Genomic DNA, 12,372 nt, shown 5'->3' on the forward strand with positions numbered 1-12,372 from the left:
CCTAGCTTCCTGATTGCCTGTATTGTGCATTTGTGTGTGTGAATGCATTACTTTTACATATTTTGAGTAAACATTATAAAATCTATTTGCCTGGAGTATTCTTGTCTGAAAACCAACCTCCGTATCATTGAAGAAAAGATCCTTCGCTCTACCCAGTCTCCATATTTGCTAATTTCCCCATTCTAAAAGGAGATTCAAAGCATTTCCCGTAACAAAGGGGGTTCACTTTCTTTTCAACACAGGGTTCACTTGTGGAGTTGTGTATAGCAATAACTGATAATAGATATATTCAGTATAATCTTATGTCTAAAATATGTTTAAAATCGAAGTGCCCTGCTGAGATTTAGATAAAAGAATAGGAACAAGAAATGAATAAGAGAAAATAGTCCAAGATTAACAAACAAGGTAAGCCTTGGAGCACAGATGAGTCTTTAAAACCAAAACTTAGAAAGTTGCCCAAATATCATGATATAGCACATTTATAGAGAAAAGGGATAATAATAATATGTGGATGGAGATGAGAAGTAATAGACACAATTTTTGATTTAATGCGAAGGACACTAAGTAAAACAATTGAAAGATAAGGCAGCAAGATCATGGACACATTTATAAGCTAAGGGAAGGTTTTTAAACTGAAACCTACAGGGAAATACAAACCAATTTAAAGCAGAGAGAAAGGAAGAAACATGTAAAATTAGAAGCATGGAAATCTGAGGGCTACAGAATTTAAAATTACAAAGGATGAAGATAAGAACTGAGTAAATTAAATGTAAGAGCATAATTGATCCCTACCATTCACAAAGGCATAGGTGCCAAGAGGTACCTCCACCTCATGTTCTTTTGATCCACTTGGGGGGAAATGATCTTGGCCTTGTGAAAACAAAGGCCCTGGTTATTCCATCAAAGGCTGACCTGGAGCTCATTGGGAGCGGGTGGCCTGGTGTACGGACTGGTGCTCTGCAATATTGTGTTGTGGATCAGTTGCTTGGACAGGGCTTGCCAGTGGGCAAACAGGAACTGTTTACCAAGGGAGGAACAGGACTTTACTCACACCAGATATGGATTTTGTGAGTGATACTGTCACCTTTAGAGTGCAGTGGTCCAAGACTGACAAGAAGTGGGCAGAGCAATCAGTAACACTTTACAAGAGCATGAAGAAGATTTTGGCTTTAGGCAATGGGTCAGAGGATGGGCCTATTGTTCTGGTACGAGCGCAGCCTGCCCTTAACACAATATCAGTTCTAGTCTGTTCTTCACTGGGCCTTGGGTGCAGCCGACCTGATGGGAGATAACTATGGAACCAACCATTTTCTCATTGGAGCAGCTTACCACAGCTGTTAGAATTGGATTCAGCCCATCTGAGGTTCAGTGTTTGGGCCACTGGAAGTTATAGGCATATTACGTTTATGTGCATAAGTGGTGACAGCTGATGGTTTGTTGTTGTTGTTGTTTGGCAAGATGCTGCACAAGAACAGAGAACACCAGCATGTTGATTTGTGGGCATTTGATCATATATTGTTCAAGCAGGAGGGCCACCTGATCCAGCATCAGTACTCAGCTAGGCAATGGAGATTGCATCTATGTTGAATGGCTGGGGAAAAGAGGAATGCATTGGAGCCAGCTGTTACCCCTCCTCCATGAACATGGCTCAGCAACAGTGCCTCTCCCCAGGTTATTGCCATGCACTTGAACGAGAACAATCTGGACACTAGGCTGGTGGTCTCATTGCTGTCGGAGATCTTGTGGGATTTGGTTAGACATTGGTTCTCCAACATGGTGTTTGGTCTGGTCAAACAGGTTACCCAAGCAAGTTTGGAGGGATGTGTATTGCTCAGCTTGAGTTGACAAGGCCCAAAGTTGGCTAAACAACATCATGGGCAGGTCAGCGGTCTCAGGGGATAGGGAAGTGATTCCACACCCCCAAGATCAAGTTCTTGTTGCTGCATCTTTTCAGGCCTGATGGGGTTCATCTGTCTGCTGCTAGGCTGGACATTTTCTTAGCTGATCTGCAGATGGGTCTGCATGACTTGTTAGTGTGCGGTTGGCTGGAAGGGAGTTAAGACAAGGCTAACCTTTTAGGTTGGGAAAAGCATGGGTTAATTGGATTTAGAGTTAGTAAGCACCTCAAGATATTAGTGATAAGGGGGGGGCTCAAACTGGGTAACTGGTTTTGCAGTCTGGGTGGCTCAGTTGGGAGCCATTTTGGTGTTGGGGGGACATACCGCAAGCCTTAAGGCTTAACAATCATGGGCAGGACTATGTCCCTCCAAGCCCTTAACACACTTGTGCATAGGCTATGAGAAGAAAGGTGCTGAAGTATTCTAGACCTGGTTCTGAGACGGGGTGGTGTTGCCCTGTTAAGATGAAGAAGAAGAAGAAATTGGATTTATATCCCACCCTCCACTCCGAAGAGTCTCATAGCGGCTCACAATCTCCTTTACCTTCCTCCCCCATAACAGACACCCTGTGAGGTGGGTGGGGCTGGAGAAGGCTCTCACAGCAGCTGCCCTTTCAAGGACAACCTCTGCCAGAGCTATGGCTGACCCAAGGCCATGCTAGCAGGTGCAAGTGGAGAAGTGGGGAATCAAACCTGGTTCTCTCAGATAACAGTCCGCACACTTAACCACTACACCAAACTTGCTTGACTTGCAAAGCCTGATGCAACCCATGTTTTGACAGGTCAACTAAATGGTGCCGATCAGCTTGTGTGTAAATAAAGTTCCCAGTTTAACCCATAACTAGTGTTTCATTTGAGGGGCAGTAAAGAGATACTAGGATGATACACAGAAACACCAGTAATGCCATATAGGACGAAACTCAACAAAAAATGCACACAGAAAATGACCTTCCATTAAGGCATGATTCTCAAAGCAAAAATCTGGGTTTGGTATCAAAGCTCAATACAGAAAAAAAATATATAGAATCTGTTACTGAATATCTCAGTACAAAGAGCATAAAAGAGGTTACTGGCAATCAACAAATGCTGTGCAAATGCAATAACTGATTCCTCACTTCTTTTTCTTGGCTGAGATAGCACCACTCACAGCATTTGCAGTATCAGGCAAATCTCCCACAATAAAGAGTTTCTAAAAGTTCAGTGACATTAACAACTGTTTAGATTTAACAACTTTTTATTGGATGTATGACAGTGCAAACAGATGAATTCCCAAGAAAAAATGTTCTTAATAATTCAGAACAGTGAATAATTAAATGAAACTTTAGGATGGTTATGCCTCAGACTAGCTCGATCTCATCAGATCTTGGTTAGTATTTGGACAGGAGGTCACCAAGGGAGTCCAGGGTCACTATGCAGAGGCAGGCAATGGCAAACCACCTCTGAACATATTTTGCCTTGAAAATACATAGGACCACCATAAGTCAGCTGCAACCTAATGGCACTTTCCACCACCAGCAACTTTGTGTGGTGGTGGTGGTGGAAACAGCTGTCAAGTCACAGCTAATTTATAGCAGCCCCATAGGATTTTCAAGGCAAGAGATGTTCAGAGGTGGTTTGCCATTTCCTGCCTGCGTCAGGACCCCAGTATTCCTTGGAGATCTCCCACCCAAAAACTAGCCAGGGCTGAACCTGCTTAGCTTCCAAAATCTGACTAGGTCAGGCTAGCCTGGGCTATCCAGGTCAGGGCTACAACTATGTGCACCTGATCTTGAATGCCTTGTTTCTGCAATTAAACCTTTGTCAGCCTCATTATTCACTAATGAGTTTTGTAAATTGTTATATTGTTGTTTTATCATATTGTCTTGTTTTTAAGCTGAATTGTTTTTAAAATGTTGTTAGCCGCCTTGAGCCCTTAAGGGGAGGGCAGGATACAATTCTGATTAAATAAATAAATAAATAAATAAATAAATAAAGAATTCTAAAATGATATTCTTTGCACACCACACACTTTAGTATGAGTATTCTTCAGGTAAAATTTATGGGCGGGTATGCTGTATTATCACATATATCAGGGGTGGCCAATGGTAGCTCTCCAGATGTTTTTTGCCTACAACTCCCATCAGCTCGTCATTGGCCATGCTGGCTGAGGCTGATGGAAGTTGCAAAAAAACATCTGGAGAGCTACCGTTGGCCACCCCTGACATATATCATAATCATCATGTAGGAAGAAAGATCATTGCTTACCTCTTGTGCAGTCAAGGCATGTTCTCCTGCTAACAGCAGCATACTGAGGCCTCCCATTTGAGTAGGATCTATCAGAGGAAGACATATATATATATATATATATTCAAATTGTTCAGTCACAATTTCAAAGTGGGCTTAAATGTGTCAACCAGCCATCAATATTGATATTGATTCTTGATTTAATGCGAAGCATTCAGACATAATACTAAACTGATTTAGCATCAAATCATGATTTATAAACTGTAGTTTAACAATGTTTGAATGCAGTCACACACTCACAAAGGCATGTGTTTGAATTATGGCATTGTAAAATGTTTCTTTGCTAGTAAACTCCAAAGACAACAGTTATTTCCTTCTTAGTTAGAATGTGCCATAGGCAAAGAAAAGAACAAAGAATCAGGAAAGAAACATATTCTTCAGAACACAGATTGATATTGTACTTATTCAAAACATACACACAGTCTCCATTAGAGCTAGGAAAAGAGTTTGTTGTTTGCTTTTTAAAGAGGTGCCTATTCCTTTAAGCCTATTCAACAAAAAAGCTGTTAGAAAGGCATACTAGAGAAAGATAGCATGGGGCAGATGGAAGAGAGGACAGAATACATGGCTGCTTGCTGACGATAAAGACTAAAACCTAAAGGAGATAACTCAAGTCAGAAAAGATGAGAGGTTGAATTTATACAAAAATGAATTTTTAAACTCTGTATCTTCCTCTATTGATGGCATTAAAATATAACACCCTCAAGAAAAAAAACTATTTACAATTCAAAGTGCAATTTAAAAAAAAAACATTTCAAGGTATTTAATGATACTAAAAATGTGTTTATGTAAGCCTACATTCCATTAGGCATATACAATTTACTCAGAAACTTACCACTCTTAAAATATTAGCAGTGAAACAAAAATTGTTTTGTGAACCATTACCACAACTTTTGCTAGTATTACAGTTAATATTTTTAATGTGTGAAAATTGAAGACAAAGGAGTTGTAAACAGCTTGCTGAAACAGAAAAGAATTTCAGAGTGTGGCAGTGCAGCTCTTTTCTGGAAAAAGGGGATTTGGACATATGCTACTTGCCAAAAAAAAGACACTCTTAACCTCATACATACACTATTTTTCCTTTCACAGTCACCACATATTTTGTATGGCATGACCTTTTACCATAAGGAAAAAAAATTGGCTCAACCATTTGTTTGAATCAATAATACTCTTAATACAGTTATTAGTTATAACGTGCCATCTTTAACACATACTTAGACTTGAGGGGGGAAATCCCAGGCTCTTTACTTGGAATAAAGTGACAATACTTCATTTAAATGGAAGTATGCATACCAACTAACTGCAATGACAATTTATAACAAAATTCATTAAATATAAAAGTGTTCACATTTTAGAAAATGGTAGCACTACATTTTTTTAGCATTAGTTTTCCTTGTATCCTCCATTGTGGGTATCATGTTGTGTACCAGCTTAATGCTGCACACTGGGATCAATGGGAGTACATATCAGTATCATAATACCATATATTATAGTATATTATATGGTATTATGAAACGGGTATGAACTCCCATTGATCCCAGTGTGGGACATTACAGGATTATCAAACAGAAACAAACCTTTGATATATAGTTCCAAACTTTACTAAAAGCCAGAGACTAGACTCCTGTCCATATATAACAGTGAATGTACATACAGCCCAGAAACAGTGTGTATATATGTTTTCTTTATAAATATGTGAAGCAATTTTTTTGTTACAGTCAACACAGAAGCTGAACGTGCAGTTTAAATCCTACATCTATCCAGCCTCAGCTTCTCATTTGGGGTGTGTGCGTGCTCTTGTTTTTACAGGTAGCAAATGCTATCTTTTTCATACAAATATATATGAATGAATACACACTGGACATAAGCAGGTGCATTGTTACATGTGTATTGGACTCAGGATATCTAAAGCTCACCTGCCATTGCAAAGTTCAGCTGAGGCATTTCTTCAGTCTTCACCAACTTTGTTGGACTTGGCAAATCCTTTGCTGGTTCTGATGGAAAAGCCCACAGCTTTTTCCGGTTAGTAACAGTGGATGACTGAGTTTTCACAGGTTTGTTTATAGGTGGGCACCACTTATAGCCAGGATTTGCTTTCATAAAGGCATCCTTGTACTACAAGAAGAAAGGTAATTTGTGTTAATGGATCTATGTATGAATCTGCATAAGTACCAAACTAAGGATATTGTCTTTTATTCCTCACTGTTGTATTTTACATCAGCAACTGATCTACATGTTATGTTTGATCTACATGCTTGAAAAATAAGATGCAAAAATTAATATTTTGCCTTCTTACTAAGGTTCACCATCCTCAACAAATTTCAGCACAGATCTTTTAATGAGCCATCCTGTAATTTCACTGAAACCTTTTAATATTTTTGTAGCTGTTTACATTAGACAAGGAAGCCTGAGAGGGAGTAAAAGGAAGAGAATCTCCACAACAGTATAACATTGCTCAGCTTTGGGCTATATTGACAGTTTCTAATCTATAGCACCACTGCTCTGACTGCTAAGGCTTGGGGCTAGGTGAGCATGAAAATACTAATTAAGCTGTAAAGTTCAGTGATCCAATACAGTATGAAGGTATGTTCAGGTGCACAGCTGTGTTTCAGCAGAACCATCTTGTCTGGCAGTGGCCATGTTTTATTTTATTTTTAGCCATGCACAGCATAACACATATTCTGCAAACAGAAACTGGAGAAAACACATTCCCACATTTACTCTTATCCCTCTGTTCTTAAAGGAAAGTAATGAAATTCTAAGGCTTCTCTTTTATTTCATTTGTAATGTACAGCTTTAATGCTGATAATGGATAGGCAAAATAAATAAATTCATTTAAATAAATGTAGCAAAACTTCTCTTTACATTATTGCTCTCACAATGAAAACTAACATTTCTGTTACTTTTTCACTGTACTGCAAAAATACATGTTTATAAATTTGCTTCTATGGAATTCCACAAATAACTTCACACAAAAAGTCCTAAAAGTACACTGAATATTTTACCTTCTGTAAACGTGAAATTCATAATAGATAAGTGAATCTCAAGCACAAGAGAAAAACAGGTTGCTTACCTGTAACTTATGATCTTCGAGTGGTCATCTGTGCATTCACACCCTTGGGATTCCAGGTGCCTGCGCTGGCTCTGACCGGTACTGAAAAGCTCCATAAAAGAATTTTTGTGCCCCGACCTCTGGGCATGCTCACAGACTCAGCCGTGCATGCCAAGTAGGTGGGGCACCAAGATCCCACCAGTTTCCTTCTGACCGCTGAAAGCAACTCTTAGAAATACCTGAAGAACTGCCAGTGGAGGGGAGAAAGGGCGGGTGGTGTGAATGCACAGAGGACCACTAGAAGATCATAAGTTACAGGAAAGCAACCTGTTTATCTTCTTCGTGGTCTTTGTGCATCACACCCTTGAGAGAATAGCAAGTTAAAGTTTACCTGGAGGAGGGAACTGGCACTAGACGACTGCAGCCTGAAGCACAGCCCTCCCAACACACATGCGGTCCATCACACACCAAATGGAAAGGCCGTATATTGGTAGTGGTCTGCCCCCACTGCAAAACGGAGGTATTGGCAGTGACCATGCCATATGGACAGGTGAAAGTACGCATCTTTGAGAATGATGGTAGCCATCCACGAGTTCTCCTCCAATAGTGGGAGGATTTGAAATAAAGTGGTCATCGTGAACTTGTAGACAGTGCATTCATTCAGCCCCCAGAGGTCCATAATGGGCCGCAGTCCACCACCTTTCTTCGGAACGGTGAAATAATGGGAGTAAAACCTGTGTCCCTGAAGAGTGTGTGGGACAGTTTCGATGGCTCCCTTCTTTAGGAGAGATTGGACTTCGGTATTCAGGGCCTCCGAGGGAGGTGCGATGACAATGTGTGGGATGGATGGTGACTCCTGGAACTCGATCACGTACCCCTGAGCGATGATGGTAAGTACCCAGGAGTCTGTCGTAATACTCTCCCAGGCATGGAAAAAAGGAGATAGGTGAGTGCTTCCAGGGGTGGCAGTGGGTGATTGAAAGTCTGGTGTACCGACAACAGGGGAGTCTGCTTGGGGTTGGTAGTCTGTTTTGAGCGAGAGTGCCAAAATTGCCCTTAAAATTTCTGCTTTGCTGGGAACGATTTGCCTTGTTGAGAGTGGGACTGGCTTCCCAGGGTTGATCAGGGGAGGAATGGCTCTGAGATCTACGTGACCACGGGCGAGAATATGGTTTCTGTCTGAAGGAACGTGTGGACGAGGAAGCACTCAAAGTACGAGAGGCCTTGATACTCTTATCCAGGTCTTGCAGGGTGGTATCAGTCGAGAATTAAATAGGCCAGAGCCATCAAAGGGAAGGTCTTCGATTGCAGATCTCGTATCATGGTTAAAAGTGGTAGACCTGAGCCATGAGTGCCTGCGAAGGGCGACAGCAGAAGACAGTGTTTTGGCAAAAGTGTCAGCAGCATGCTTGGAAGAGTTAAGCTGTTGCTTCGCTACTAGCATGCCCTCCTTCTGGATCTTTTGCAGGGTATGGCGCCGATCCTCCGGAAGATGCTGAAGGAGTGTAGAAACTTGGTCCCACAGAGCGAATTGATAACATCCCAAGCAGGCAAGGTTATTGGTAGCCTTGATCCCTAGTGACGCAGTGGCGTAAAATTTTCTTCCAAGCGCGTCTATCTTCTTCCCCTCTTTCTCAGGAGAGAGGATGCACAGTGTTTGCCATTGGATGAAGATGTAACCACCAGAAGTTAGGCTTTGGATGGTTGAATAGAAATTCTACTCCCTTCTCTTGTACCTTGTACATGTGGTCTAAGCGCTTTGACGATGCTGCAAGGGAGGATGGTTTCTCCCAGGGCCCTTTGTCTGTTTGCAACTGTACATTGATGAAAGGAAGAGCAATGGCAGTTGAGACATCACGTTGAATGATGTCGAAAACTAGGTTGTCGACCTTGGGCTGGGATTGCTGAACAGAACATAAGAACATAAGAGAAGCCATGTTAGATCAGGCCAATGGCCCATCCAGTCCAACATTCTGTGTCACACAGCGGCCAAATATATATATATATATACACACACACACACACACACATACACACTGTGGCTAATAGCCACTGATGGACCTCTGCTCCATATTTTTATCTAACCCCCTCTTGAAGGTGGCCATGCTTGTGGCCGCCACCACCTCCTGTGGCAGTGAATTCCACATGTTAATCACCCTTTGGGTGAAGAAGTACTTCCTTTTATCCGTTTTAACCTGTCTGCTCAGCATGGGACCCAGTACCGAGCCCTGCGGCACCCCACTGCTTACCGTCCTCCACTGCGAAGACTGCCCATTTATACTCACTCTCTGCTTCCTATTACTCAGCCAGTTTTTGATCCACAAGAGGACCTGTCCTTTTACTCCATGACTCTCAAGCTTTCTAAGGAGCCTTTGATGAGGAACTTTATCAAAAGCTTTCTGGAAGTCAAGGTAAACAACATCTATCGGGTCTCCTTTGTCCACAAGTTTGTTTACCCCCTCAAAGAAATGTAACAGGTTAGTGAGGCAAGATCTTCCCTTACAGAACCCATGCTGAGTCTTCCTCAATAACCTGTGTTCATCAATGTGCCTACTCATTCTGTCCTTGATAATGGTTTCTACCAACTTTCCCGGTATTGAAGTCAGACTGACTGGCCTGTAATTTCCTGGATCTCCTCTGGAACCCTTTTTAAAGATGGGGGTGACATTTGCTACCTTCCAGTCCTCAGGAACAGAGGCAGATTTCAATGAAAGACCCAAGGAGGTTGCCATCTGCTTAATTAAGTCCCCGTATGACTTGAGATCCTCCGAAGGAGAGATTGGAGCATCATCAGTCACTGACGTCGATGGTGTAGGTTCAGATGGATGTTGATCGGAGTCGGCGCCGACAGAGCCAGCAGACTCCTCGGCGTCCGAAGACTCAGATTCAGATGGATTAGGCTGTGTGAGAATCGGTATTGATTGCCGTTTTGATGTCAATGCCGATGTTGGTTTTGATGGTTTAGGATCCTCACAGCATCAATCTGCAAAGTAGTAAGCTGAGCACCGATCCCATTCCGACAGGTCCCGGGGGTAATGCCAGGAGTAAGGTGATAGGGTGGATAAGGGTAGCCCTGTCTGTGCTCCCAGGGTGGAAGGGCACTTTGGTACCACTAGTACCTGTCATCATCACACTGGGGACAATCCCGTCGGTCTGCTGCATTAGGTCGATCTGCTCCACATCGGCATTGGAGATGCGAGTCGATGGGGAAGGGGATCTGCGGGGCACGGGATCCTTCCGGCGTGGAGAGGCCAAGATCTTGAGAGGTACAAGTCTTGGCGGCGAGAGATCAGGTAGCGCTGTAGTAAGCATCAGCCAAACACTTTCGAGAAAAGCCTCCGATGGAGTTGGGGAGGCGTGGTCCCCAATCACAGTTGACTTGTGCTTTTTTGATGATTTGTACTCCTTCTCCCGCTTGCGTTTGGGTGAAGTGGTTGAAGATTTAGAGCCGTGCACTGTTTTAGTCTTTGGTGTAGATGTCAGGTCGGCTTTCTGCGACATCGGTGTCTTGGCTGGCATCAGAGTGGAAGTCGATGCCGATTGGTCCGAAGACCCCGGTGCCGAGATGTGTTCCATCGGTTGAGGAGCCAGAGCCAACTGGAGCAATGCCACCCGAAGACGTGTGGCTAGATTTTTCCTTACTGCTTACTGAATTTCAAGCAGTGACCACAGGAATTGGTGTGGTGCCCCTCTCCCAAACAAAGCAAGCAAAGTGAGTGACCGTTGGTTGGGGCGAGCTTGCTGCCGCACTTGCGGCACCGTTTAAAGAACCCCCACATAGACGGTAGTTTAAAGAACCCCCACTGACTGGAGGCCAAGAGCTGCCCGGTGGGAAAATACAAAGACGGGGCGGGTGGCCCAAAGCCTGAACTCACAGAGACACGAGGATAAGACTTCTTTTTTGAGACAGAAACGACGATGGAGAAACATGAAAGGAACTGCAGTGACGAAATTAACGAGAAAAAATGCTTTGAAGAATCTTCCAGCAACCGGAGAGCCAAGGTAAGTTCTAACAGCGCGGTGGTCAGAAGAAAACTGGCTGAATCTTGGTGCCCCGCCTACTGGGCATGTGCGGCTGAGTCCGTGAGCATGCCCAGAGGTTGGGACACACACATCCTTTTATGGAGCTTTTCAGTCAGAGCCAGCGCAGGTGCCTGGAATCCCAAGGGTGTGATGCACAGAGACCATGAAGAAGATCCTGGTTAATATGACCATGAAATACAAAATAAGAGGGTCAATATCATACAAAATATAGTTTGCTGCTTTTAATTATTATTTGTCAATCACATTTTATTTTGTTATTTAATTATTAATGGTTGCTTTTTAATGATTATTTAAAAGTTCTACTAAGTGATCAGAAACACAAACATTTGAATTAACCATATGGAAGCATATCAAATATAGTATTAGTAAAAGAACAACTTTCCCTTTGTCTCCATTTTCCTAAAGGCTTCACCTAAAAGTTAGTTAATAAACCTTAAATTATCATAACTTGTTCTTCAAGGTCATTTAAAAGTACAACTAGCTACAATTTCTTCCCAAGGCTGTGAACACTTGTGATTTGGAAACCACTGAAAATGGCACCAGCTTGAAAAGTTTGGATTTGCCTGAGAACTTTAAGGCAGTTACATCATGAACTGCCTTAAACAATCACTGCCAGACTGCGTAGCGTTATGCTCTGAAATTTGTACAGTCTTCATAGTTTATATTATATGGCTAGGGGGAGGGGGGTGCAGACACATGGCTAGGTGGAGGGGGGTGCAGACATCTAGGAGAAAAAAATAAAATTAAAAATTAGGCCATGACTACTTAACAGAAGTTATGACCATAGGGTTCCTTAGTATCCGTAGAGCTACTCAGAAGTGACAAAGGTAGCTCTAGCAATCACCAGAAACACTGTGGTAAGATTCCATATCAATTCCAGGGAGCACTAGGAATTATCAGGAACTCCATGATCAGAACTTTTTGTAAGTGTATGAGGGTGTATTTTTGTTTCTAATTTTTCTCCCCATGATGATCTGTACCCCCCTCTCTCCTAATTCTGGCTCAAAATCTTTTGCCAATCTGCTGAGCATCAGCATATAAGGGCTACAATTCTCTGGAGGTCTCCCACCATAAACTGGCAAATGGAAACCCTAAT

At 42.5% G+C, this 12,372-nt stretch overlaps 1 protein-coding gene across 6 annotated transcripts in view; it reads right to left on the reverse strand.

The window, feature by feature from the left end:
- Positions 1-12,372, reverse strand: part of BBX (BBX high mobility group box domain containing) — a 201,832-nt gene that overhangs the window by 52,024 nt on the left and 137,436 nt on the right. For all 6 annotated transcript variants that reach the window (XM_060234546.1, XM_060234548.1, XM_060234545.1 and 3 more), the window contains 2 exons: positions 6,097-6,295; positions 4,142-4,209 (listed from right to left, as the gene is read on the reverse strand). In XM_060234546.1, the coding sequence (XP_060090529.1) occupies positions 4,142-4,209; positions 6,097-6,295 (267 nt within the window). The remainder of the gene's footprint in view (positions 1-4,141; positions 4,210-6,096; positions 6,296-12,372) is intronic.

This window comes from Heteronotia binoei, chromosome 3 (genome assembly GCF_032191835.1).
Source record: "Heteronotia binoei isolate CCM8104 ecotype False Entrance Well chromosome 3, APGP_CSIRO_Hbin_v1, whole genome shotgun sequence".
Lineage (NCBI taxonomy): Eukaryota > Metazoa > Chordata > Lepidosauria > Squamata > Gekkonidae > Heteronotia > Heteronotia binoei.